The sequence below is a fragment of the Pomacea canaliculata genome, linkage group LG2 (assembly GCF_003073045.1).
Source record: "Pomacea canaliculata isolate SZHN2017 linkage group LG2, ASM307304v1, whole genome shotgun sequence".
Classification (NCBI taxonomy): Eukaryota; Metazoa; Mollusca; class Gastropoda; order Architaenioglossa; family Ampullariidae; genus Pomacea; species Pomacea canaliculata.
The window spans coordinates 41,591,230-41,618,932 of record NC_037591.1 but is presented as its reverse complement, the minus strand read 5'-3'; the positions used below and the strand labels follow the sequence as shown (position 1 = coordinate 41,618,932).

The window sequence follows — 27,703 nt, the reverse complement described above, 5'->3', positions numbered from 1 at the left end:
TGTTTATCTACCAGTATACGCAGCAGTTAGAGGGTAGCCTAGTCAAAGATAACTAATCTTTATTAACTTGACTAGGAACCTTCACGAGGTGTTATGAACTAGAACTCTTTGTTGAATTTTTTAATTGCTTTACATTTTAAGTTTCCAAGCACATGTGTATTGCTATACAGCAGCATAGCCCAGATAACAGCCCTGCTTGTTTTATCTTTTTTTTTCTTTTTTGATCTTTTGTTGAGATCTCTGGTAGGGTACACGGACTTTTCGCCGACGGACGTTTTTCGCCGCCAGACGTTTCGAGCCGGACCGGACGTTTTGCCGCTGGACGTTTCGGAGTCTTCATTTCGGCATTTCACGCGGGACCTTTAGCCGAAGTCCAATGTATCAGTGAACTCTCTCTCACTTCCCTCTCTGAACCGTTAGCTCACACATTTCTCTTTGTATCTCTCAAAGCTGTTGCGCATAATCTGTGACAATCAAAGTGAACTGTCGTAGTTACTTTCATTCTTTGAGAAGTAAGTAAGCTCTCTCTCTCTCTCTCTCTGACATGCGGCGAAACGTGCAAAAGACAAAACGTCCGGCTCCGAAACGTCCGGCGGTGAAACGTCCGTCGGCAAAACGTCCGCACACGCTCTGGTAGTGGGGGAATTCCTACATGAATTATAATAAAAAAGTGCGATATACATGTTCAAGCAAGATCAGTCCAAACAAACATGGAATACAATGGAGGGTACAATTTCTTAAGGTGGCTTTGCTTCAGTTACTGTTCAAATATGTCAACAGACTATACTTAATTCAACTTTATATACAAAATCATCTTAAAGCCAAATATCCTTTAAACTCACTTTTATGTCACTGATCTCCTGGAGCAGCAAACAGCTCACTAAGTAAATAAGTAATGTCATCAATGATGTACACACAAGATAGTGCTTGCGACTCTTTTATGTACACTTCATCAATAAGAAAAAAGACTAGCAAGACAATTAATTACATATTTGTAATATCAACAACATCCACCAAAGGCTCATTGTTCAAGAAGCGCTTGTAGTTGTCCAGGATATGCCTCGCGATCTGCAACCAAGAACATGCAAATCAATGTTACCTTAATATCATTATTATTAAGGTAAATTGTGCTGCAAATGTTAGTCATAGATTTTGTCCCATTAATGTGCCCTGATTTCCTGTAAAATATTCAACAACATTTTAGGGGAGTCATGCATGGGACAGGACGAAAAAAGAATTCTGGAGAATGCATGATATGCATGTGTTGGTAACAGAACAAGTCCTGAAGTCAGAAAGAAGGTGAAGGGATGACTGAAAGGGTAATATGGAGAAAATAAGATGAGGACTACCTGTGTCTTGACAGGACAAGTACCTGTGATACGGCGAGCGAGTTGTAATCCATGGCGATGTGTGGTGTAATCACAACATTTGGCTCTTTCCACAGCGGACTGTCGGCGGGTAGTGGTTCCACAGCAAACACATCGAGAACTGCCTTCGTGATCCAGTTTAATCTGCAGACAGAAGGAGACTGATACAAACTCATTGAGTAACAGAGTTTGCACAGTTTACCTTCAATGATATAAATAACAAAAACATATTTGAAGAGACAGATCACCTTAGTGTTATTGATTCGTCAGAATAAATATTAATGATAAATGATAAAAATATTTCAAATGCACCATTATTTATTTCTGTTGATATCAATCTCTTTTAACATTTTAAGTCAAAGTTACCACATCTCTAATATCTTTGTAAATCTACATTAATGCAAATGCTATCGGTTCAAAAACGAACAGCCACACAATTAATCAATTTTTTAGACGGAGCTTCATGGTGCTCGGTGCTGTTTGGGCGATACACATGGTCCATGCTGTAGAGCAGGGGTGGGCAATTAATTTTCCCAAGGGGCCGCATGAGAAATTGGGATGGTTTCAGAGGGCCGGACTAATATAGTTAACTCAGTTTGGGTAAAACTGAGTTAACTATATTAGGCGGGCGGGCCGGCGGGCCGGTCAGAGACAGGAGGCGGGCCGGATCCGGCCCGCGAGCCGGCCTTTGCCCAGGTCTGCTCTAGAGTCTAGAAAATGGAAGGATTGTAACTTTCTGTCTCACTCACACCCACACGTACACAGACACATGCACCAATTAAATTAGATGGATTAATACCTCACTGCCTTGATAATAGATTCTTCAGATATCACATCGCCTCTTCCGACACTGATCAAAACAGGTTTCTGTGTGACACAAAAAAACGAGGAACAGATGAATAAATCAGCAAATACTAGGGCATCTAAGTACAGCTTAAGGGAATAACTCACAAATACTACGCTTGTAGGTTTACATTCAAGAGACGAGTGGTCCCCCATTAAAGGTAGTTGGGTCTTCTTCAATTGCAGAAAAACCTAGGCTTGCAATGTCATCAGAGACATTCTGGGAGGAGCAAGCATGTCAGGTACTTACCTTTTTCTGACACACCTGTAGCCTGTTGTTGTCAAGCAGACCAACCGTCTGAGGGCTGGACGGGAGACAACTCACAATGACGTCTGCTTCGGCCAGAGCTTGCTCCAACTGATCAGAAGTCCTGCATCATTTGTTAGGCTTTAGCTGATTATGAAGGACCTCAGACTGGCTACACCAGTTTACTCGGATTATATAATACATTCATGTGACTATTAAGCTAAAGTATTCTAATCTACATATACTGCCATTAAATACAATTTCTTGAATCTGTCATTAGGTCTCAGCTATTTCTATGACTCGTCTGACGACCAACTTTAAGATGACAGGATTCAGTCGTGTATTTTATGTCAGTTCAGTGCAGTTCAGTCATCGACCTGTTGTCTGGTCATCGTGAAAGGGCGAGTGTGGGGCGGGCTGGACACATGTAGCAGCTGACACCTACCAGTATACATCCACATGTGGCGACCCTTGTCCACTAGTGACGGCTGAGCGGGTGACCCCGTGCACAACCATCTCAAAACGCTTTGCATAGTTCTGGCAACTGTGACATGGCAGAACAGAGGTCAAAGACACAAGTATGGCATATGTGACACATATATCACGCACATCTGCGATTGCAACATAACTCACAAAATCGTAAAAAGTCAACATAAACGTTTGATACACGCTGACATAACACCAGAAAAGGTTGATAAGCATAACACAGTTCGCTTCGCCATTTGAATGGGTGTATCAAAAAAACCAATAGCAACAATGTGATTTATATAGGGCATATTCACACTCACGAAGGAGAAAGAGAGAGATGAATTACACAGAAAAGTAATAAAAGACCATCAGAGAAGTCACAAGAATAAGAAGAGAGAGAGAAATTGGTGCTTTACTCCGAGCTAGCAACTAAGGCTATATCACAGGAAGGCAGCCAGCCCTGTAAACTGATGTCACATGCACAGGAAAAAAAGCATGCCTGAGATGAGATCGGAATAAAAGACAGCTAACCCTTACTGAATTAGTGACAGGCGCTAACCGTTACGCCACCGGACATCAAAGAAGAACTTAGGGAAAAAAACAGTAAAAATGGAAAGTGTCATAAATCTGCAGAGGCAGACAAGCAGGAGGAGTAGTCAATTCACTAGAATCGTAACTATTGACAACTATGTTGTTTGGTTTAAGGAATAATGCTCGTAGAACAGATTATAGGGGCTGAGTAAGATATGGGTACACAATCTTTATCATCAAACGGTAACCCACCACGTGTGCCAATGTTTCCCATTCCCAATACGACTACTGTGGCACCATTCAAGGATTCTGTCAGACCAGTTCTCCTGAAACAGAACGAAAGAGGAAAAACTTGTTAATCGATCTGACAGAGGGATGTACTCTAAGATAGAATACACATCGACCTATCGACTAGAAGTTTCATCAATTTGTTTGTTTGAAAACAATTCCTTACATGCTGTAACTTATAGCAGTGGCAAGTGGATGAAAAATGACAAAGCTGTAAACAGGTTCCATGTATAAAGAAAGGATTGTGCAACACAAGTTTACGGAGGGTTGCATGGATGACCTGGGGAACGACCACTAAGCTGCAACAGGACCAGACTGTCCGTGCTGAGGCCAGTATTGATATTAGGGTGAGACACAGGCCTGGCAGCTGACTGCACAGATCTGTCTCACCTGTTCCAGACTGACACACGCTGTTGGTCGTAGAATTCCAAGAACTGGCGCTGGTGCACAGGATCTGGCCCACCACATACTCGGCCACACTCGCGGCGTTGATGTGTGGCGCGCGCGTCAGAAGAAAGCGAGGCTCCGGCTGAAACATGACATCAGCACAGTTCATATGTCAACACACACCAAAGGGCACCATAAACTTTCCACATCACATTCCATGATGACTGGTTTCATATTGTTCTTATGAAATTCAATACATTATATTCTTTCTTTCTTTTGATAGGTCTCTCTGTTACCACCTTTCGTCCTTTCGTTCTCAATCAGAAACAAAGCCTCAACTGTAAATGATACCAACGACAATACAAATAATTATTATTCTGAAAGATTTCATAGAAAAGGTGATGAATTAAACTTACTTGAGTTCCTTTGAAAAAATTCTTCATCATGTCTAATCCTGAAATGAGTGTTAAAGAATGGATGAAACGTGTTTGAAGTCAGTTTTTGTCAGCATTTTTTAACTACCTGTAGTCAGTATAATTCACGCTTGTTATTACTCTGACATGTTATATAATGCATGTCCCTCACATAGACTTAAAATTTGATATAAACATAAGGGATGATGAAATGTATATGAGGGAACCCTACAAATTCTACCTACAACTAAACTATTTCCTTGTCAACCCTGTTAAAGATCAGTCTGATAATCATTTTCTTGTCTCCAAATCGAAATGGGAATGCTTTCTACTTGAAGTCATCTAAAGACTCAAGGAATTGTGGTTTGTTTTAAGTGATTGTGCTTTGTTCATAGCGACACAGCATTCCGTCATATTAAGAAATTCCCAATTCAGGGAGTTGACCTTTGACAAATTTGAAAAAGGCGTATCTTTCAAACGAGAGACGGATTCTTGCGGATTGCAAGAACTATAGTATCCCATAAAGGACAAAGCCTAGCCATAAAAAATGGCGATTTCTTTTTTTTTTAATCATGCCAAGGACAGGGATAGTCCTAAACATTCTAAGGACCCAAATAGTTTCAAACAAATGGAACTATTGTCCGTGACCAAGAATATAGTTGGTGTACCTGCCGCCATGCTGTGCATCCACCTGAGGTTAGGTAAATGGATTCCGGTGTCAGCCAGCTTAATCACAAAGAAAGGAGAACAGACTAGCAGTTCAATTTCTCCTGGATTGCCAACGTCTTCTGGCAGACCGGGCGAATCTGTAAAAGAAAACGATGATCCATTGAAATTAATCATGTATGCACATAAATTAATCTTCTGTTATTCATTGTGGATCTTTAGTTGACATTAAGAGAGTCAACTGACAAAGTCTACTTCAGACTTTAGTTCAATATTGCAGCTAATTCTACATTCTTAACTGAATGCATCATTTGATGAAAGGTTCAGCATTTTTCAAACTATGTTTTTCTTCATAGTAAAGTGCACTTTGTTTTTAATTAAACAATTTTCAACTAGATCTTCTTACCCAGATAAGTTCTTAATTAAATTAACTTTTAACACCATTTAAAGGGCCTTCAATTGCTCTAATTTGTTTTCTTGTAAAGTCCTGCTGTATGTCTAAATGCATGTATAGTGGTAGTCATATCCACTTCAATACGTCTGATGCTTAATGTTTCATTTCACTTGTCGAACGTTGTGTCACTTAAGTGCGAGAATTTTACATGATTGATATTTTCTTACAGAAATCTGGAACTGGAACTCGTCTGATGGTCAACTCTGGTGCCAGTTTGCGTAGAGATTGTGTAATGGATGCGGATTCCCACTCCGCAATGTGTATCACAGGCTTTGAGGACATCATAACTTCTAAAATAATAAATGAAAAAGCAGTATTAAATGCCATCATACTACTAAAATAATAAAGTAAAAAGCAGTACTAAATGATGTCATACTACTGAAATAATAATTCATAAAGCATAGGGGTACTTAATGATCTCATACTTATAAAATAATAAATTAGAAAAGGAGAACTAAATTACATTATAGTTCTAAAATAAATTTTAAAAGCAGTACTGAATGACAACTGACTGTTGTCTAAACTAACAAATTTAAAAAGCAGTACTGAATGCAGAAAAAAGCAAATTGCAGAACAAATCAAGGGTTGTCAACATGGGACAACCACATTTTTGCACAAAGTTGGACTGACTTTAGATTGCATACTGATAAAACTGTCACAGAAGCATGGATGAAGATAAATGTCTGTTATATACTTAAGTAAGAAATGATTTTGCCTAGTTATATTTTCACTAGTTGTAATTCAATAAATAAATATGTTACAAGCTCTCTCTCTCTCTCTCTCTCACACACACATTCATACATCCTCCCATTTCGCCATCTGAAAATTTTAAAATAATTATACAATAAAAAAGGAATTTGCAACATATTAAAGTTGTCTCAACATTCTTTAACAGAAATACAAGTATGAGTAATGATATTATGCTTTGTTGTGAACAGTATTTTGGAGTTTTTGGCAGCAGCTGTTTTTGGAACTTGTCAGGGAATAATTGAGATTACATGCATTTATTATATTTTGTAACACTTGAAAAAAGAGTACAGCATTGTCAGTTATAATTTCAATACTTAAAGCGACAAGGGATTTCATTTTTAAATTTTTTGTTATGTAAAACAATTTCTTAATAACAACTTAATAAATGTATGTTTGGAGGGGAAATCACATCGCTATTTATGCTAAATAAATATATCTTATTCCAACCCATTTATATTCACACCAGTTTCAAAGCTCAATGCACCTTTATATCCTTTACAATAGTTCACTTACACAATCATGAGCATTTTCATGTTCTAATGAACTGTATGCTGCTTTGAAGACTACATCATCGTAACACTAAAAAAATACTAAATAAGTAGAACCTACAGTCATTGATTTACTGTACAATGCACACCCTCACACACTTCATCAGGAGAACCACAGGTCATTGCAGAAGAAATATGATATGAAAAGGATGGAAAAAGCTGTGCACAAAAAGTTCCCTTTTGGACCATTGTTTTGTTATTTTAGAAAGAACAGTGAGACCCATAACAAGATCCAGAAAGAGAATTAAATAAAGAGTCTGGTACTTTCCAAAAAATATATATCACATCATTAAAACTTTGCTTACTGTCATACTTGCTTATGAAGCTGTGTTAGAACATCAAGTTTTGAGATTAGTACATCTCTTCTTAAAGAGTATTAAGAACTTTTCTTCTCCCACCCTCCTCCCAGCACAAACATATGTTTCATTTGTTATGGCATGTGTATGTTAATATTTCTATGTCTATTTTACTGTTTTGTAAAGTAAATGATGAGTGCAACTTTTTGGGAGACTGTGTTATATAAATACACTTTATTTTTATTGCAGTGAAGATGAACAGCATAAGGAACATTAAGGGTAGCTCTTGGAAGTGAACATTATTTAAACACGTGAGAAAATATCTGAATCACAATACTGATGCAACGACTGATCAGCAGCTTGGAAAAAGTGTTAACAATTTCTCTCTCAACTACCCTCTAAGATAATGAATTTTTGCGAAGCCAGATGTTATTAACGTCTACACACCGAGCGTCTGCTCCACGCGATTAAGAGTTGTGTCCCTTTTTAAAATCCGGCAAACCGCGGGCTTCACTGATATTTCGACAAGCTACATAAAATCTCCACAAGGGCCTGTCTAGCTCTTCTGCAAAAAGTATTAACAATTTCTCTCTCAACTACCCTCTAAGGTAATGAATTTTTGCTAAGCCAGATATTATTAACGTCTACACACCGAGCGTCTGCTCCACGCGATAAGAGTTGTGTCCCTTTTCGAAAGTCGGCAAACCGCGGGCTTCACTGATATTTCGACAAGTTGCATAAAATCTCCACAAGGGCCTGTCTAGCTCTTCAGCAAGTACGACACGGGACCTGAAAATATTGACTTCGTGATCAACATGGGTCTGTGTCTCTGTTCTACAAGCCAGGCATGAGTTTCTACACTCGCATGAAGGTTTAATTTGAATCTGCTGACTCACCTACAAACACGACTCGTCGACAGATGACTACTACAACGACTTGAGGTTAGCTCTAGTCGATACAGACTCTAATGGCTGATCCACTGTTAAAATCACTGCAAAACAGAGCTTAACCTTTCTTTTATAAAAGTTTACGTAAAAGTTGTATTTTATAATCATCTTATCACAAATGATGAATGACGAGGCTTACCCGACCGGTCACTGCCCTCGACTGCTGACGTACCTTGAATCCCAACAACTGACGAATGTTGAACTAACTCGATCGCCTTGTTTAAACAAAAGTCATAAGCCAACGCCCACCACACACCTGAATTTTCACCCAAAAGTGAATACTATCAATTCAGGGATTTCTTTTAATTTTATTACATTAAAAAAAAAACTTTGACAACTGTCAAGCTACTGTGAGTAAAAAAAATATATATATTTGTGTACTTTATAAACCCTTGTATTAATTCTGTTGTTGTTCTCCTGCATCACGCCTAGTACCTGTCCTTTTCCCCTCTGACCTTGATTATCATAGTCCAACAATGCGCATGCACGCACTCCAAGCGTGGTAATTGAGATAACTGCTTGACTGTCAGCTTTTCACAACTTGTGCAAAAGCAATGAATGCTTAAGTTTTGCTACATTTGTTCTTCTTGGTTTGCTTTTTGTTGTTGATTTTTTTTTCCTCGGTTGATGTTTAACACCTTTCTTATTTGTCTCTTGTGAAAGATGCAAGCCGTTGGTATATCTTAGGTTCTTATGCTTGAAAAGCGCTAACCGCTGCACAGTTTATTCATCCTAGTGAGGATTGATTGAGAGCTGTGTCCCTTTTCGAAATACGGAAAATTAACCCACGGGTTCGATACAAACGGTTCTGTGAAAGTTGCATTCAAGCTCGATATAGGCTGCGTAACTCTTCTACAAATTCGACAAGGACCTGAAAACCTCGAGTACATGATTGGTATGGGTCTGTCTCGCTCTTCTATGGTGTGAGTTTCTATATTCGCATGCAGTCTCGATTTGAATCTGCTAACTCACCTTCAAGCAACATTAATATATTCTTGGTGTCTAGGTTTGCCAAGTTCGCATTAGTGGTGAACTGTGTTTGTGTCCTCTTTTCCAGTCGTTAATCTGTGAAGCCTACATTGGTGGTGCACTGTACTGGTGTCCTCTTTTCCTGCTCTTGTCACTTGTTATCGGCCTGTCAAGTCCGCCGTGGTGGTGTTCCATATTGTATAGGTTACCAGATCCCTCGAGTTGCTTTATAAAAGTTTATTTAGCTTTCTGGTATAATTTTTTCTACTTTTTAACCTGTGTTTTAGATGATGTTATACCCCTTTCCTGTGGGTGTTTAGTTTTATTAACCAATTTATGGAAATGTCTTTGCTTATTGTTTAAGGTGTTTTTAAGGGTAATGTTATCCAGTTATAACCTTTGCCTATCTTACATTACTCTAGAGTTTGGTTGGTTTGTCACCATTGATGCTACTAATAGAAGTATACCAGTGAGGACTGTCGCAGTTTGTCTATGAGCATACGGAGCATACATGTGCAAGCAAGACGAGTCAAAACAAACATGGAAGACAATGGATGGTACAAGTTCTTTAGCTATTTTTGCTTTGTTTACTGTCAACAGAATATATTTGATTCAACTTTTATATTAGATATCTTAGACTAAAGACAAAATCAACTTAAAGCCAGATATCCTTTAAACTCATTTTTATTTCACTGATTTCCTAGAGCAGCAAACAGCTCGCTAAGTAAATAAGTAATATCGTCAATGATGTACACACAAGACAACAAGGCGCCTGACAACTCTGTTGTGTACACTTCATCAAGAAAAAGAAAGACTAGAAAGACAAATTAATTACATATTTCTAGTATCAACAACATCCATCAAAGGCTCGTTGTTCGAAAAGCGCTTGTAGTTGTCCAGGATATGCCTCGCGATCTGCAAACAAGGACATGCAAATCAATGTTACCTTAATATCATTATTATTATTGTAAATTGTGCTGCAAATGTTAGTCGTAGATACTGTCCCCAGTTTTGTGTCCTGCTCTCCTGTAAAAGTTTCAACATTTTGGGGGCATCATACATGGGACAGGAACAAAAAACAAAAAACAAAAAATTCTGGATAAGGAATGATGTGCATGTGTTGGTAACAGCACGAGTCCTGCAGTCAGGAAGAAATTGTACAGATAGACTGAAAGAGTGAACATGAAGAAAATAAGATGAAGACTACCTGTGGGACAAGTACCTGTGATATGGTGAGCGTGTTGTAATCCATGGCGATGTGTGGTGTAATCACAACATTTGGCTCTTTCCACAGCGGACTGTCGGCAGGTAGTGGTTCCACAGCAAACACATCGAGAACCGCCTTTGTGATCCAGTTTAGTCTGCAGATAGAAGGAGACTGATACAAACTCACTGAGTAACAAAGTTTTCAGTTTACTTTCAATTATATTAATAACAAAACATATTTGAAGAGACAGATCACCTTAGTGTTATTGATTCGTCACAATAACTATTAATAATAAATGACAAAAATATATTTCAAATGCACAATTATTGAGTTCTCTAATGGTCCATGCTCTAGACAATGAAAGTAATGTATGTTTATGTCTCACACTCACGTGTACACAGACATACACCAACTCAATAAGACGAATTAATACCTGACTGCCGTGATAATAGATTCCTCAGATATCACATCGCCTCTTCCGACACTGATCAAAACAGGTTTCTGTGTGACAGAAAACCCCAGCAACAGATGAATAAATTAGCAAATGCTTGGGCATCTAAGTAAAGCTTAGAAAATAACTTAGAAAATTCTATGCTTGTATGTATATGCTCTCGAGACGAGGGGCCACCCATTAAACCGTGAACTTTTATTACTGGACTTCTGGCAGTTAGCTCCTAAAACGAGGCATGATACTACAAAGCTTCCGGTTTAGTCACATTCATTGTTTAGGCTCGCCGAGACTAACAGTGGAGAAATTCGCAAGAGGCTAAGCGTTGGTCTTGGCAGACAGACAGCAGTCCACCTACACATGTCCATGGTTAAACGGGTGGCATTGGGTTTGAGAAGCTGGATTAGCTAGAGAGGGTACACAAACATCCTTCACCTCTTATGACTTTTATATAAATAAAATGCTTACTTAACATAATTTTCCTTCTTTATTAATTGCTTACTCTCAAATAAAGTATATCATGCATATTTCAACTAATAAAAAATGTTTAAACTAACCATAGTGGTTAGGCTGGTCCTCATTCATTTAGCTTCCTGCAAAGTGGTTGTATGTTAACAGATGGTCAGCTGATGAGCAAGAGACCAGCGAGCCACACGGTGCATTCTCTTACCACCAGTTTGAATGGTTATATTTTTGTCTTCTTTGATTCCAGGAAAACCTAGGCTTCCAGTGTCATCAAAGAAATTTGGGGGAGCAAACATCACCAGGTACTTACCTTTTTCTGGCACACCTGTAACCTGTTGTCCAGCAGACCAACCGTCTGAGGGCTGGACGGGAGACAACTCACAATGACGTCTGCTTCGGCCAGAGCTTGCTCCAACTGATCAGAAGTCCTGCATCATTTGTTAGGCTTTAGCTGATTATGAAAGACCTCAGACTGGCTACGTCAGTCTATCTCGGATTATATAACACATTCACGTGACTATTCAGCTAAACTATTCTAACCTACATATACTCTCATCAAACATTTCTTGAATCTCTCATTAGGTCTCAGCTATTTCTATGACTCGTCTGACGACCAACTTTAAGATGACAGGATTCAGGCATGTGTATTTATGTCAGTTCAGTGAGGTTCAGTCTCTTGACTTGGTGTCTGTCATCGTGAAAAGGAGAATGAGAGGCGGGCTGGATACATGTAGCAGCTGACACCTACCAGTATACATCCACATGTGGCGACCCTTGTCCACTAGTGACGGGGGAGCGGGTGACCCCGTGCACAACCATCTCAAAAGCTTTGCATAGTTTGGCAACTGTGACATGACAGAACAGAGGTCAAAGACAGTATGGCATATGTGACAGATATCTGGCGATTATAACATGACTCACAACTCTTGTAAAATGTCAAAAGTTTGATAGAAGCTATACTCAATCAAAGAATCTGACATAACACCAGAAAAACTTGATAAGCATATCAAAAGTTCTCTCTCTATATATATATATTTCACGCTCACGAAGGAGCGTGCACTCAGCACTTAAGACAAGTAGGAGACATAGAATACAGAAGATTTGTGAAGAAACTATGCAGACAAGTAATAAAAGACAACAGAGAAGACACAAAGAGGTATCAGGGAACAAACAGTGGGATGGAGAGTGTTATTCATCTTCAGAGGAAGACGAGCAAGGGAACTAGTCAATGGACAACTACATTGATTGTTGAGAGGAATAATTCTCGTTGTTATCATCAACCGTTAACCCACCACGTGTGCCAATGTTTCCCATTCCCAATACGACTACTGTGGCGCCATTCAAGGATTCTGTCAGACCAGTTCTCCTGAAACAGAACAAAAGAGGAAAAACTTGTTAATCGATCTGACAGAGGGACATACTCCGAGACACTTGATAAAATATACATCGTCCATTGGACTTGGCGGAATATACATCGCCTTAACCTTTCATCAATTTGTTTTTGCGAAGACAACTCCTTACATGCTGGAACTTACGGTGTGGCAAGCGGATGAAAAATGTGGGATGATGTTGAGTGTAGCTACTGAGAGATATCAGTCGTCTCACTGTCTCACCTGTTCCACACTGCCACACGCTGCTGGTCGTAGAATTCCAAGAACTGGCGCCTGGTGCAGAGGATCTGACCCACCACATACTCGGCCACACACGCGCCATTGATGCGTGGCGCGCGCGTCAGGAGACAGCGAGGCTCCGGCTGCAAGTGACGTCAGCACAGGTCAAATGTCAACACACACCGCAGGTCAGCACAAACATTCCATATCACATTCCACGATGACTGGCTTCATATTGTTTTTACGAACTTCAATCCATTATATTGTTTCTTTCATTCGTTCTATTGATAGCTCGATCTGTGTTCACATCTTTCTTCCTCTCGTTCTCTATCAGAAACAAAGCTTCAGCTGTAAGCGATAACAACGACAATACAAATAATGATTATTCTAAAAGATTTCACAGAAAAGGCGATGAATTTACTTACTTTAGTTTCTTTGAAATAGCCCTTTATCTTGTCTAAACCTGCAAAGAAGTGTTCAAGAATGGGTGAAACGTATATTTGTAAACATTTTCTGTCAGCACTTTTTACCTACCTGTAGGCCATCAAAAGGGCTTTAATTCATGCTTGTTGTAAGGATAACTCTTTGATATGCTATTCAATATATACCCCTTACAATAGTTTCTTTTTCCAAATTTAGTTGTCAACAGAAGAATAAAATCGTTTATAGTACGGCACAATTTCGCTTTTATACTGTTCACACTTGATATTGATACTGATTATTAACTACAGTCACTGGAGCCTGATGTTAAACTGATCCAATCAGCTATATATTAGCATCTGAAAAAAGTCATTGACGCCTCCACTAGGGACAGACGTTATACAAACTGGAGCTGCCTCCAGGGACGAGCGAAAACATCTTTCTTCTTGTCTTGCTGCGTTTGGTTACCAAGTTCCTCCTCCTGATATACGTGGTTCCTAGCCAGTAACATGCTAAGGACCAGACAACCCCAAAGAAATGGATTTATTGTACGTGACAGAGACTACTGTGCACGTACCTGCCGCCACGCTGTGCACCCACCGGAGGTTAGGCAAATGGATTCCGGCTTCAGTCAGTTTAATCAAAAAGAAAGGAGAACAGACTAGTAGTTCAATTTCTTCTGGGTTGCCAATGTCTTCTGGTTGACATATTGAATCTGAAAAAAGGAAATGATGATCCAATAAAACTGACCATGTGTGGACATGGCAGCATCTTCTGATATTCGTTGTGATCTTTAGTTCACATTAAGAGAGTCACCCGACACCGTTGTTTCAGACCTTAGTTCAATATTACATCGTAACTGAAAGCATCAGTTGATGATGTACATTAAAGCAGCACATTTGTTTTAGGTTTAGCCTAAGAACTATGTTTTTCTTCATAGGAATATTTTTCAAATTAAAGTCTTTTAAACTAGACTTTTTATCCAGATAAGTTCTTAATTAATTTAACTTTTACTTTAATTCGTATTCTTGCGTTGTTGTGTACATGCATGTTGGCAGATGACCTCAATAAACAAGTCATATCCATCCAAATAAGCCTGATACATGATACTTAATTTTAACTTGTTGCACGTTGTGCCACTTATGTAAGACAGGGATGCACAACCTACGGCCCGCGGGCCATATCCGGCCCGCGACGCGGTGCCATCCGGCCCGCGAAACTTCTGCCCACAGTGCAGGAAATCGGCATGTTAGTAATAAAAGAAGACCTTAAAAAATAACGAAAAAAAGGAAGAAGGAGTATTTATCCCCACGTAGGGGCGTCTCCCAATCTTTTTTTTTTTGTTTTTTTTTTGTTTGTTTTTTTGTTTTTTTTTTGTTGTTTTTTTTTTTTGCGATGGACGAACATTTCGATTCAGTGCTCCGAATTGGTGTCTCTACGATGAGGCCGGACATTCAGAAGTTGGTTTCGGGAAATCAACTTCAAATATCCCACTAGTTACTACATAATTAATGGTAAATACAACTTGTTTCTAATAAAAAATGGTATCTGCTCTATTTTTTTTTCCTTTTTGTATTTTTGCGGCGAAGTGGCCCGCGACACGGCTGTCCGAAATGGATATGGCCCGCAGGCCGAAAAAGGTTGGGCATCACTGATGTAAGAGAACATTACATCATCTGATATTTTCTTACAGAAATCTGGAACTGGAATTCTTCTGATGGCCAAGTCTGGCGCAAGCTGGTGAAGTGTCTCTATGATATATTTTGGCTCCCACTCGGCGATGTGTAGCACTGGCTTTGACGACGTCATACTCCTAAAATAGTACATGAAGAAAGCAGTTCTAAATGACGTCATACTCCTAAAATAGTACATGAAGAAAGCAGTTCTAAATGACGTCATACTTCTAAAATAATACATTAAAAAAGCAGTTGTAAATGCAACTAAAAGTAAATGGCAAAACAAATCAGAGGTTGTTGATATGTGAGGGCCAAACATTTGCACAAAATTTGACTAACTTCATATTTACTTATTATTTACTTATTAAACTTATTAAAGTTGCCGCAGAAGCATGGATGAAGATACATTGAGTTAGAAACGTGTTTACCTAGTTATATTTACAGTCAATAGCACTACTGCGATAAATAAATATATTAAAAGCATCTCTTTCTCTTTATATACAACACACACACACACATGTGAGCTTACGTAAATCCTCCTCCTTCAGTCACACTGAGAAAGAACCAGTTACCTGTAAACTCACCTCATCTCTTATATGTCCCTCATAATGATCGTCATAATATATCGTCCTTATGCAAGTTCAGGTACGGAACTAACTTCGTGTAATCAAATATTATTCTCCACAATGTTCTCATAGCAAAATTAAGGATGCCGACCAGGTGCTCGCCGTTGAGTAACAACTCATTTCCGAATTGAGCTTTTCCTGACCTCGCTGTCTATAGCGGAACTGCACATGATTAAAATAAAGTAGCAAGCATGGAGGTGCGTGAGGCCATTAGGGAGACAAAGAAAAGGTTGAACAAGGGTTAGTGATTACCCAGTCCACTGTCAAACATCTCTTGAGGCGAGTACGTCCTTCCGAAACTCAAATATTTCTCTGTCAGCTCTGTCATCCTTACTCAGTTCTATCAGTCCTTCATTGAAAGTCTCATCACTTGTTTCATCTCTTGGTTCAACAGCCTCTCATAACAGGAACAGTCTTGTCTCCCTTGTAATATCTATTCCAAGATCACCAGAACCAGGCAGAGGGACTTGCCAGCCTTGTGTCATCAGCAAATCCTTATCCAGCATCACGCATCCTCGTATTGGAATGTATGTTCTCACTCTTACTACTTCTGATTATGTGTTGGTATGTGAGTTCTCACTCTTGCAGGTGCACGATCGTCCCGCAACTCATTCATTCACGTGATAAACTCTACTGGTCATCATCTCGTACTAGGCTGAGGAGGCCTGGGGTCACTAACTGTCGTAAACTCTGGCGATAGAGCCCGTGGAGATGGTCAGAGGTTGTGATTTCCGTCGCCTCGGCTGATCACACTCTCGACACCTCTACCACTCACGCCGACATCTACCACGTGCACTTACACTAAAATGCTTATTACACTTTTAATTGACTCAAGCCCCCAGCACACATAGCCCCAATAAACAACTCAAGCAATTTATTGTATTATAGAAAGTTATTAATCATCGAGAGTATTCAAACATATACAGAAAAATACTTCAATTTCAAAATATAAAAATATGGTCGTTTTCTAGGTGTCCCGTATTCTACCCCTAGTCCAGATATCGTCAGCCACTACTTCACTAACATTAATCTAACTACACACACAGTAGACTACTTCACATAACACACTCACTGCTTATCTCTCACACACAAAGTCTCTTGCCACGTGATTGAGCCCTCCGATGTCGTCGACGTCTGAGGATCAGTTGATGTCCCTCCGTCGATCGTCGCGGCCTTCTTTCTCTCGCGCAGAGACTCTGGCACCGTCCTGTGTCAGTCACGTGTCTTCCTCGTGGCGTCCTTCCTTGGTCCTGCCGCGTGTCACCCCGGGACTTCTCTCGTCCCTCTAGGTTGAACCGTTGTCTTAACTGTAGCAACTAACAAGGACCGGCGCTTATTCACCAGCCTCAGCCTCTGGTTTTATCAAACAACTACCGGTGATGAAGTGCTATACACTCTGCTGTAGAGTGGGTCAGAAGCACCTCTAGAGTCAGTTGTGTTATCTGGAGTTGCCCTCGTGGATTAACAAAGTTGTATTGTGTTGTTGTTTTTTATGCAGAAAGTAAATGGAGGGTATGTCAACTTGCACAAACTATTCTGGACCAAAGATCGCTCTTATCTATTTCACATGTAGCACATATTTGACCTGCCCCACTCCTGTGTTGGCGTGTTTGCATATGCAGTATATATTCATCCCCTCTAAGAAATGTATAAGAAGTTGTTAGACAAACATTCATGTCAAGCACAACAGCAGGAATCCTCTACGAACAGCGAGTGAACACGCCGGGGCCTGACTCCTTTGGTTTCAGAGACCGCAGCTATCTCGGGGTCCATCGTTCTCTCTACATATCTACCCTTCCAGTCTGTAAACAGAGCCAGGTACCCGTTTAACAGGTGCGTCATCTGGTGGGTGTGCACTGCGCATAGTGTGCGTGCCACTAATCTCAGTCTGGTACTATAATCACTCGCTAATATCTTCAGAAAAGACGATTTATACTTGCTAATATAATTTTATAAAATTATATTAAGACATATCGCAGCAGAGACGGTTCTTAAAAGATACGACATTGACAAAGCTGATCAGGAAAAACATAATCTCACTCAAACATTTATACACAATTTAGAAGCTTAGACGATAGAAAAAATATCAGGTTTCTTTAAAAATATATATCAATACTTTGGCAAAACAAATAACAAATGTGGTTAATACTGAGAAGTGATATCACTATCATGATGATCGCCATATGAGTACAGTCAATATCACACAGTGCACGAGGCACATTTTTGTCCAACATACTTTTGTCTCAAGTTAGTCACTACGGGTTTAAATGTGTTGTTGTTGCTGCTGCTGCACCTGACCAGCCACGTGTGACGTATCTATGGGCCGGTCAGTAACAAATATTCACTTTGAGCTTCTGGAGATGTCAGTCATTTAGAGACTTATTTTGTAGATGATAAGTGTATTACTAGTTTGCAGTCTGCACGGTGGAACTCAAGCACAACAGCGACAGCAATAGTTTAAACTTTAAAGTTTGTACGTGTGAAGTGTACACTGCCATGTGATCCGACAATTAACAGTTGGTGATGTCCCTGATGACAGCATAATCACAAGTTATTTGTGCTGTCAGCCACCATCCCTCCCTCCCTCCCTCCCTCCCTCCCTCCCTGTTCTTTGTCTTCCCACTTTTCTTCCTCATCCAACCCTCACCCACAACTCAGAATCCGTTTTCATAAGTTGCTGCCCCTTTCTCAACTCTTAATTTTCAACTATGTGCACGTGCATGTGTGTGTGTGTGTGCACTTGTGTGTGTGTGTGCATGTGTGTGTGTGCGTTTTTATAATAAATCCTAGAACCATGATGTCCTTTTTAAACCAAATATTTAGCGTAAATATGTAAAATGATTTTGATCGATCCCTCTGCAGACACCCGGATGCAGTTTCTGCGCATGCTTGCAACTTCATATTGCTTGTTCTTTTTTCTCTATAGGGGGCGCTTCGGAGGCTGGTGGGGGTTGGGCAGAGACCGCTGGACCACCCGCCGTGTAAGGTGGTGGAAGTGGTTGTGGTTGTGGGACGAAGACAGGGACCGCCATCACAACTGGTTGCTGGGGAACAGGTGTCACGATGACGACGTTGGCTTGGCCCCTGTAATACATCGTGATGACGGCTCCAGGGTAGGATGCGGACACCATGGGGTACAGCGGTTTGCCCGGTGGCAGGCCGTTGATGGCGGTACCATAGTATTGGCCGTCGGATCCGAACTGCACCTGGAGTGCATCTGCGTCCACGTACATGTAGAACTTGTCTGGGAGGAATTCCTATGACACATTGAACACAGAAATGTTTGTAATGACATTGAGTACAGACATGTTTAACGACATACATTACAGAATTTCTGTTATAACATACATAACAGTGTGATTTACAACCTACATTACATGAATACCTTTTACAACATTAACATACGTTACTCTGTGTTTTCTGCTACCACCTCTCCAACCGACCATGCTGGCACTGTTTCTGTCCCCTACTCATGACTAAAATCCATTCTTTGGAAATACATGTCTGTCTCAAACTCCTCGCCAAAACCACTCTTCCAAATGCTTATGAATGGTTTTGTTTTGCTTTCGACTCTTGACGAAGACTATTTGTCCGAGTGCTCACCTGTGTCTGGGGATACTTCTTCACCATCGCGCCAGCGTGGAAGGTGCGGCGGGCGCACAGGTCGAGTCCCCAGGAGGACTTGTTGTTTCCTACCAGCGCCACGCGCCCCTTGGAATGCAACGCCGCGGAGTCCAGCCCCACGCCCACCGAGGCGCACTGACCACGCAGCTCTTTCGGAAAGTGAATCTCGAAAGTGTGTTTACCTGAAAAACATCAAGTTTACCCAGATCATGTCATGCATGAAAATATTGCATGCGTTTATAAAGAAATGGTCCTTCTGCTATCTGAAACGTCGTTTCTCAAAAATACTCGTTTTTACATAACAGATGAAATATGTATGACATTAATAGCAGAGGAATGTGTTGCTTCTTGTACAAAGGTAGGAAGGACCCGATTTGCAGTTTGAGTAAAATGTTATTGGATGCAAAATTGTTCTTGAATGTCGATTGCAGAACGATTTTACTCTCTGATTGGCCACAAGTTTTTGCTTTTACATCACGAATACAAATTTACATTTGTTTGCCTGTCCATCTGTTATGTTTGCTCAGGCTTTCATTTTCTGTTTAATTTTTATCAAACCAAGGATATAAAAATCCCAACCTGATGTAAACCCTCGACTCCACCGGAAGGCGTCAGTCTCCAGAGAACTTTGGTTGACCCTCTGGACGCTGTTGGGGCCGACGACAGTCATCCCTTCCGCACAGGCCGAGACGTGGTCAGAAGCGTACTCGGGTGGGACCACCACTGTGTACACCCAGGCTGGCACCACCTCCCTCATACCTTCATACCCGAACAGTCAGAAACTTTAATTTTGCTGTCATCCTACATACCACAATAGCAACAACAATAATAATAATGCTTACAAACTTATCGATAAAGGCGCTTATGACAAATATATAAATTATATTACATGTAATTAGATTATGAGACTGTATTATCAATTTTTAATGTTTTACCTTTTTGCTAGTAGATGAGGTCACTCCCATGATGCAAAGGTAGCCTGAAATGACGATAACACATTTTTACCTTAAAGATACTTTCTATTAGATGATAGTTCAGTCAATGCTTTGACAAAACAGAGGTTTGGCGGGAGGAAGCAGGCTGCGGTCTACACACGCACATACACACGCACGCATGGTGTCCTCGCTAAATGTTTATCTGTAAACTTGTGGCTGGAGTAAAGTTGCTTCTCAACAATTTATTCCAGAGTCGATAGCAACAGCAGTCTTGCGTAAAGCGAGAAAGACGTGCCACATGTTGAACCTGCAGGTCAGAGTTGAAAGTGCACACTGACCCAGTTTGTCTTGTTTACCTGTCTCTGACGGTTAGTTGAATAGCAACGCACTCTTGACAGTTGTGGCTTCTGCCATGGTAGCTCAAAGATCACTGAACCGTAAACTTATCAAGTCTCAATCTGACTTTTGATATAACTGTACAACAAAGGACCCTCAATATGGTTCGATCTGTGACATTCGTCAAAGTTGAATATTAATAGAAATAGTCGTTATTTGGGGAGCAGACAGAGAGAAAGAGAAGTAAACAAGCAGATAGGCAGACAAAGAGATGAATAGGCAGACAGCATAATTAAGTAATGTTGTGGCCTTATTATAAGTAATGTTGAAAGTTTTCTTCACACAAAAAATGTTCTTCGTTTATTTTCGGTTCCACTGATCTGCCTACTTTTTTTAGAAAGCGGGTCAGCTGTCCTAAAGAATTGTTTAATCAGGTCTGTAAGTCATCTGCAATATCCGGCATGTCAGCATGTAAAACCACATGTCTGTGCCAATAACTAATAAGCTTTACCTACTACTCGATGTCGACAAGGACATTAGTTGCCGGTCCTTGAGATATTTGCGAAGTTCTGTAAAGTACGATTTACCTTTAAAAAAAACTTAGAAAAATGCAAAGCAGACGAAATCAGAAAAACCGAAAAGACTGAACAAAGGAGTGAAAGAAAAGTTACATTGTCACTCAAAATGCTGGAGGTAAAAGCATTAAGGATGAAAAAACATTTCAAGAAAATGCAAAATAATGTATACACTGTATATATATATACTGTACATACTGTGGTATTTCCTCTAAATGCTCACTGTCCACGCTGTCTCCACTGCAGTATGTATAAATGTACGTTTGTCCGTGAGTGGTCGGCCTGGCAAGTGAATGGGTTCTAGAGCAGTCGTCTGCTCCGTCTGGAAAGGTGCGACTAGACTACCTGTCCCTTCCCCTCCCTGCCCTCCCCTCCCCCACACACGCACACACTTGTACGGATGAACACGTTTGCGCCAATCACGGGCTTCAAAAGGCATAGACATGGGCTGACTGCCATAAGGGGCCTTAGTAACACCAGGTGTATCCCTAATATCCTTTTCTTGGTTACAAAAGTTTCTTGGATGGGTGGGTGGGTGCAGAGACTACTAGAAGTTTATTTGTTGGCTTCCAATGGTAACGCAACTCAGTCTCTGTCACGTGCTTGTGTCAGTGATGCTTCACTTGTTGGCACTGAGGTCTGGTGGTTCCGCACCGCCTCGTGCGAAAGACCAAGACAGATTATTTGTGGCTTGCTCGCGGGTTCCTTGACTGCAAGAAAGCCAGCTGCTTCTACCTTGTTTCCTAGGAGACCGCATCTCTTAACACCTGACTTGGTGCACAGGTGTGCCCCTTGCCGTGTAGTGCTTGTGGAGGTAAGCATAGTGTGTGTGTGCGCGCGCTTGGTGTGTATGTTTTTTGCAAAATAAAAGAATTAGCACAGAATACACTACACATACAACTAAACATTGTCTAAGCACTTTAACAGTGCATTCTTTGACTTGCAGTGCACGACTGTCATTCAAAGCACTCCTTCAAATCTTAGGAAATTGTCCTGTTACAGGGTCAGCCCCACGAACTTCCAACCACAACCCCAACCCCTTGCACCCTTCAATCAACCTCACGCAAGCTGCAGTGGTTATTTCACAACTCACTTCACGGCGCCCCGAGGTCACACACCCCGGGTAAACTCTCTCTCTCTCTGTCTCTCACACACTCCGAGTAGCTACGGACACCCACTGGCTTACTTCCAAAGCAAACAGTTGTAATAGTAGTAATGTGCTGCTAGGGATGGGCACGTGCAGACATCTGAGTGCATTGCCTGCCTGAGAGACAAAGACTTGTGGATAGACCACATGTTAAGATGGCATGTATATGAGATCACAAGGATATGTGTAAACGTGTTTATGAATTAAACTTTATTGAAGTAAGAAGGTTATAGGAGCCCTATCCATTAAAATAAGTGGCTTGTTGTCTATATTTAGATACAGTTGTACATACCATGCCATTCAGTAGATGTTTCAACTAGAGTAACAAGAGTATTAAAGCCTTTAACAAACAAATATCTCAGTGTAAGTTGATTTGGTAGCATGAGAGAGAGAGAAGTGGGGGGGGGGAGTTCAAATGTCACGACAAATTCTAGAACTAAAGTATCGAAAGTTCAACATTCCTGGAATGGTTCTTAATTGACCAAGCTTGAGATCTTTTCTCTGGTTCGTCGAACTGGAGATAGGCTAGGACTGGGAAGGCGGTGGGCAAGGGAGGCAAGACAAGGGAATCCCGCTACGATCTCCCTTCCCTGTGTTATTAACTGGGCATGGTAGCTGGTTATCTCCCCTTGTATAGATAACACAGTATTTCATTCAGCTAATTGTGTTTTAAGGTGATCAAACGAACGGCAGCTACTTTCCGATAAGATGGCATCAGCATCAACAAGGAAGGGCACTTAACTGCTCATTACCTCGCGAAATGTTCGTGGCGGGGTTATCTGCCTTGCAGTGTCGTGGTCAGTTCGAAGCTCGCTCAAGGCAAGGTCTGGGAAACTACCTCTCCTCTCATTTTTTTTTTTTTTTTTTTTTTATACTTTAGGAAAGGTAAAGACAAATATTTGTTAATAAAAGAGAAGACTTGAATCATCTTCTACTTTAACATGGCCTCAAAACCATTAAACTGTGCGAATTTTTCATAAGATACACACGCACTCACATACACATGCATAGATGCGCACGCTCTCACACACACACATAAACAAAAGCAACTCTGCAATGTCGTGCAGAACTCAAGGTTTATTACAACCAATGTCACGCAAGAACGACTCGCCAAGTCACCTGCAACATGCGGCCAGCCACCGTGCGCGTGTAAAGCACACGTGACTGTCCCCACAAATAAGCCTACCTACTACTCAACGTCCACACTCCAGACTTCGTTTGTGCCTAATGTGTGCTTGCAGACCAATAAATATTACAGAACAGTAGCCGGTGAAATTAGAGAAAAACAAAGCATAAAAATCACAACGAGACAAGTAATCCATGTAAGTATATTTTTAATTCACTAACTCTACTTCAAATGTTGTTTAGTTGATGTGAGTTGTGCATACAAAGTATTTTTCATGTGTCAAATTTGAAATGATAATTGGTGGAACTAACCGGTACTTATGATAAATTTGAGAAAAATCAACAGCCAGTTCAGGTTTTAAAAACTCTGGAAGATTTGAACAATGTCCAGTTACTTATCTGGTGTAGTCACAGCCAGTTGTGTTCGCTAACAACCAGGTTTCCATTTCTAAAACCTGATGGTTGTACAGAAAAGTTCATCTGAACATTAGCTGTACTCATTTTACAAAATGTCATAAAAAATTCTGAAGTCCAGGTGAAGTCTCTTGTTTACTAGAACTTCCAGGTCTGTGTCCTAACAAGACAAACAGCTGTCAGACTGTTATTGTCACAGTGACAAATAATTATCTCTTAATTAAACCTTGTCTCATTTGAGGACAGCGCCCACCTCTTCATGTAATATTTTCATGCGATGACTAATAGAGATAAGAGCCGCCATGTTTCTCACAACTTTAAGTTTGTTAAGTATGCGTTGAAATCAGTGAAAATATAATCTGGTCTTACTTTCAGTCACGTGACAGCTACATAAATTTTCTGTCTTGGCTCACTTGGCTGACCGCATGAGCTCCTTGAGAAGGTATCTACAGGCAGGCTGAATGATTTGAGACTGACTGGCATCTTCATCTCACCAGGCGGCAAGAAAGGACATGTGACTGGCCAGTGAATGATGTAATGACCACAAGATGTTGTCCGTCACATTGTTGTTATAACGACCAGAAAATGAAAAGAAATGGCTGTGAAGGGAAACCGTTAGTAGAAACAGTACACAAGAAAACGTTCCGATTTTTAAAGACCCGCTCAGATGTCAACAACTTTTTTGTTTGTTTGTTAGTGCTTGGGGTCGACTAGCCGGTGTGATGATGAGTGGTAGAGACTGAACATGTTTTTATGGCGTGAGGTGAGAGGTCAGTACAGCGAGAGTCGCTGGTGATGTCTGCCGTTTCAAGAAGCACACACATTCTCTCTCATGCTCACCACACACAAACACTCGTATCTACACCCTGCCACATAGATACACACGACTAGAAATTTCACATTTGTATGTACACAAGGCATTTCATCTACTTTTATGTGAGATTTCCACGCGCGATCATTCACACATGTACACGCATGAGCACTACCCATACACGTACACACCGACAGACACACCTACACACACACACCGACTATAAAAGGGCGCGCGTGCCTCCCTCACACTCCGTGCAGACGTGCGCTACTGTGTCTGCAAACATCGGCGTTTCCCAGGCTGAGCCTGCGCACTTGGCAAGTTTAAAAGCGAGTAGACTGCGTCTTGCTTGCCCGGTTGCCATAGAAACTAGAAGTCGAGAAATGGGATCTTTCTATGATGATGGAGACGGGCCAAGGCGATGACGCAGACGATCGCTGCAAGGAGTGTTAGATGTTGGCGATGACAAAAACAAATGCACGGTTGGTTGAGATTGCAAAGTACTTTGGGTGACCTACCATCTCTGTAGCTGAGGAAGTGGGGAATGATAGGAGCGATGATCCGCAGCTTGTCTCTCTGTTCATACTTGACTCCATTTGTGTCTCCTCTTTGAATCTTTCTCTCTCTCTCTCTCGACCCCTTTCTTTCCTTGGCGTGTACACACAATCACACACATCAAACACGTACACACTCTCTCTCACACACACACACACACGTGCAATCAGCTGCTTACGATGTGTTCACAACCGATGATATTATAAAGATGGGTGGAGTTACAAGCATGTTGCATGTTGTACGAGGGTTTAAAGCCCGCTGGTTACAAACAGATCATCTAACATCTGTATCCGCGAGGCAGGGTGATAGTCTTTTCTGGTTGTTGTGACACGTGACACAACCTAGTCTAACCCGTGTCGACCTCCAGGAAATTTCCCAGCCCTCACCCTCGACCTCGGGAGGAGTGGGAGGAGCCGGTGCAGACTGAGCTGCGGAGAAGCTGAGTGTTGTGAAGACCCTCCACTGCGAGGGACAATGGAAAGGAAAGTAAAAAGTGAGACTAATGAAATATCCTTTGGTACTACTTGACGATGTAGTTCCTACACATATCTGTGGCTGAAAGCAGACTGACAGAATAAAGTAAAATGCCGGGACCAGGGTCGGAGGTCCTTCGGTTTTTTTTCTAAACGTCTCAGTCAAAGGAGCAGATTCGGAAAACTTGACATCAGCTACCTTGACACGAGCTAAGCGCAACCTTTTCAATCATTCCCTTGAACAATCAAACTTGAAACCTTACTATGGCGCTGACGTCACCCTTCCTAAGGTTTCTGAAGTTGTCTTCACTGAGGCGTTCAGGAGAAAAAATATTAACGCCCCGTTCAACCTGCATGAAGGCGAGCTTTGAACCCTTGCAGAAGCTACGTACATCTACCAACATATTCAGCAGAAAATACTGTTTGACACTATACAAATAAATGGGTTTAGGGTCAGAGTTCATTAGTTCCGTGTCGGTTGGGCGAAACAAGTTGTGACGTTACATGGTTTCCATAACTCACCCCTTGTCCCCCATTGGTGCCAGGTGCGTGGGAGGAAGAACGGATTCTCCACTGCTGGCCCCCCTCACTTCTTTGACACAGTAGCAGCTGTGACAATGATGTCACTAACCTGACAGCTACGTCAGCTCCATTTACAGCGCTACAATAGCTGAGAACTAAACTGACCTTTAACCCTCTCCCCCATCCTCCCCCGTAGAGGTTCTCAGCTTGCACGTGATCAAACAGGACCTGCGTGCACCCTGGGTGAGACTGATAACAAAGCAGCGTCAAGCTGAGAGACCTGCTCTAGGAATCGTGTACCCACGTCCCAAAAAAATGTGTTTTCTCATCCTGTCTTCCAAGTACAACTGCTGGCAAGGTTCTGAGGGTGGTCTGACCTCGTAATCTACCATGAACCTACTGTTGGCTTTGGCACACACAGCAGGCCACTTAGAACTCGCAAGTGTAAATTTATCCGTGAAAACAATATTCATTGAACAGAACAATGGATGAATATGCCACGACTGATTGACAATTACAGTTAGGAAGGGAGAAGCGTTTTGCTGCAAGATTGAAAAAACTGGAGACAAGAAGTTATTTTCCAGTCACTTTGTGAACGATAAGAATTTTTTAGTTCAAAGGTCATAGTCAGAGAAGTGGACATGTTTGTGGCGGTGGTCAGTCTGCAGTCTGTAAGTACCAGTCATTGTCATCAATCCCATCATTTTATCCTAGAGGCAAAACTTTGAGTTGGCATGTAACGCAATGTGTACAGTCTGTGGCTTAGTTCCCCCCATCAGAAAATAAATATTCTGTGTGAGTGTGCTGACAACCTATGAACTCTGACATTTATGGAGCTGATGTCATGCCTCTGGAGCGAGCCTGGCACTATGAATGGCTCAGGGCATCACCAGCAAAGTTTAGCGGTAGTGATTGTAGTCGGGTGGGATGGGAGACAAAAGAATCTACCAATGTCAACCACGTGACAGGAAGTGAATACTAACACTGAAACCTCGGTGTTGTCGTTTGGCACATCTAAGCCTCGTTCTGCCACGAATTCAATCCATCTTACAGTTGCAATGTCAAACACAAAAGCTGTTGATATCTACGAACATTAAATTCTTTAAACCCACGATGTCCATCTGACGCTATTACATGAAAACAGAAGCTCTGAGAAGGGCTGTAGAAACTCCAAGAAAAACTGTAGAACAAGCTGCAGAAGAAATTAAAATAAAAGTAACAACACGTTTCTTTTGCTTTCCCAAGATGACGTGACGGACGACAGGAAGGATGACAGCTGGAGGCGAGAATCAACGATGTGATGACGTCACTATAGATGACAAAGAAACAGTCTCTACAACGCTGCTAAATGCACAACAGTTTAGTTTCCTCGCGGGTGCCTCGACTGCTATAGAATTTTCACAACCAGTTGCTTGTATATCTTTCCGTTTGTCGACCATTCCAGAACCACATAAACACATCAAACACGACGAGGCCTCCATCCCTTGCAGTGCAGACGACGATCATACAACTCGACTCACACCGACAACCTGGAGGTCGCTTCCATGGTAACCAGCAGAT

The 27,703-nt window shown here is 41.2% G+C and overlaps 3 protein-coding genes across 9 annotated transcripts; all 3 read right to left on the bottom strand.

Moving 5' to 3' along the window:
• Window positions 1-975: 975 nt before the first annotated feature.
• On the bottom strand, window positions 976-17,562 carry LOC112557215 (glyoxylate/hydroxypyruvate reductase A-like). Of its 4 annotated transcripts, none has more exons than XM_025226939.1 (11): window positions 16,699-17,562; window positions 15,016-15,137; window positions 13,902-14,039; window positions 13,330-13,367; window positions 12,908-13,047; window positions 12,587-12,660; window positions 12,043-12,139; window positions 11,605-11,722; window positions 2,167-2,234; window positions 1,373-1,511; window positions 976-1,068 (listed from the first exon to the last, which is right to left on the bottom strand). In XM_025226939.1, exons 2-11 carry the CDS (start codon window positions 15,131-15,133, stop codon window positions 985-987), a joined length of 1,014 nt encoding a protein of 337 aa, XP_025082724.1. In that variant the 5' UTR covers window positions 15,134-15,137; window positions 16,699-17,562; the 3' UTR covers window positions 976-984. The 4 variants fall into 4 exon arrangements, with proteins under 4 accessions (XP_025082724.1, XP_025082722.1, XP_025082725.1 ...); XM_025226937.1 differs by lacking the exon at window positions 16,699-17,562 and adding an exon at window positions 15,585-15,604; XM_025226940.1 differs by lacking the exon at window positions 16,699-17,562 and adding an exon at window positions 15,516-15,534.
• On the bottom strand, window positions 3,673-8,602 carry LOC112557217. Of its 3 annotated transcripts, none has more exons than XM_025226945.1 (6): window positions 8,378-8,602; window positions 5,832-5,954; window positions 5,213-5,350; window positions 4,548-4,585; window positions 4,135-4,279; window positions 3,673-3,782 (listed from the first exon to the last, which is right to left on the bottom strand). In XM_025226945.1, the coding sequence occupies exons 2-6, from the start codon at window positions 5,947-5,949 to the stop codon at window positions 3,769-3,771; spliced, it is 453 nt and encodes a 150-aa protein (XP_025082730.1). In that variant the 5' UTR covers window positions 5,950-5,954; window positions 8,378-8,602; the 3' UTR covers window positions 3,673-3,768. The 3 variants fall into 3 exon arrangements, with proteins under 3 accessions (XP_025082730.1, XP_025082731.1, XP_025082729.1); XM_025226946.1 differs by having other exon boundaries at window positions 4,135-4,273; window positions 8,345-8,595; XM_025226944.1 differs by having other exon boundaries at window positions 8,345-8,591.
• Window positions 17,563-17,703: 141 nt separating the features above from the next.
• Window positions 17,704-21,457, bottom strand: LOC112557216 (SPRY domain-containing SOCS box protein 1-like). Of its 2 annotated transcripts, none has more exons than XM_025226942.1 (5): window positions 21,295-21,457; window positions 20,188-20,229; window positions 19,830-20,012; window positions 19,230-19,432; window positions 17,704-18,883 (listed from the first exon to the last, which is right to left on the bottom strand). In XM_025226942.1, exons 2-5 carry the CDS (start codon window positions 20,213-20,215, stop codon window positions 18,524-18,526), a joined length of 774 nt encoding a protein of 257 aa, XP_025082727.1. In that variant the 5' UTR covers window positions 20,216-20,229; window positions 21,295-21,457; the 3' UTR covers window positions 17,704-18,523. The 2 variants fall into 2 exon arrangements, with proteins under 2 accessions (XP_025082727.1, XP_025082728.1); XM_025226943.1 differs by having other exon boundaries at window positions 19,830-20,009; window positions 20,186-20,229; window positions 21,295-21,455.
• Between the last annotated feature and the right edge of the window lie 6,246 nt (window positions 21,458-27,703).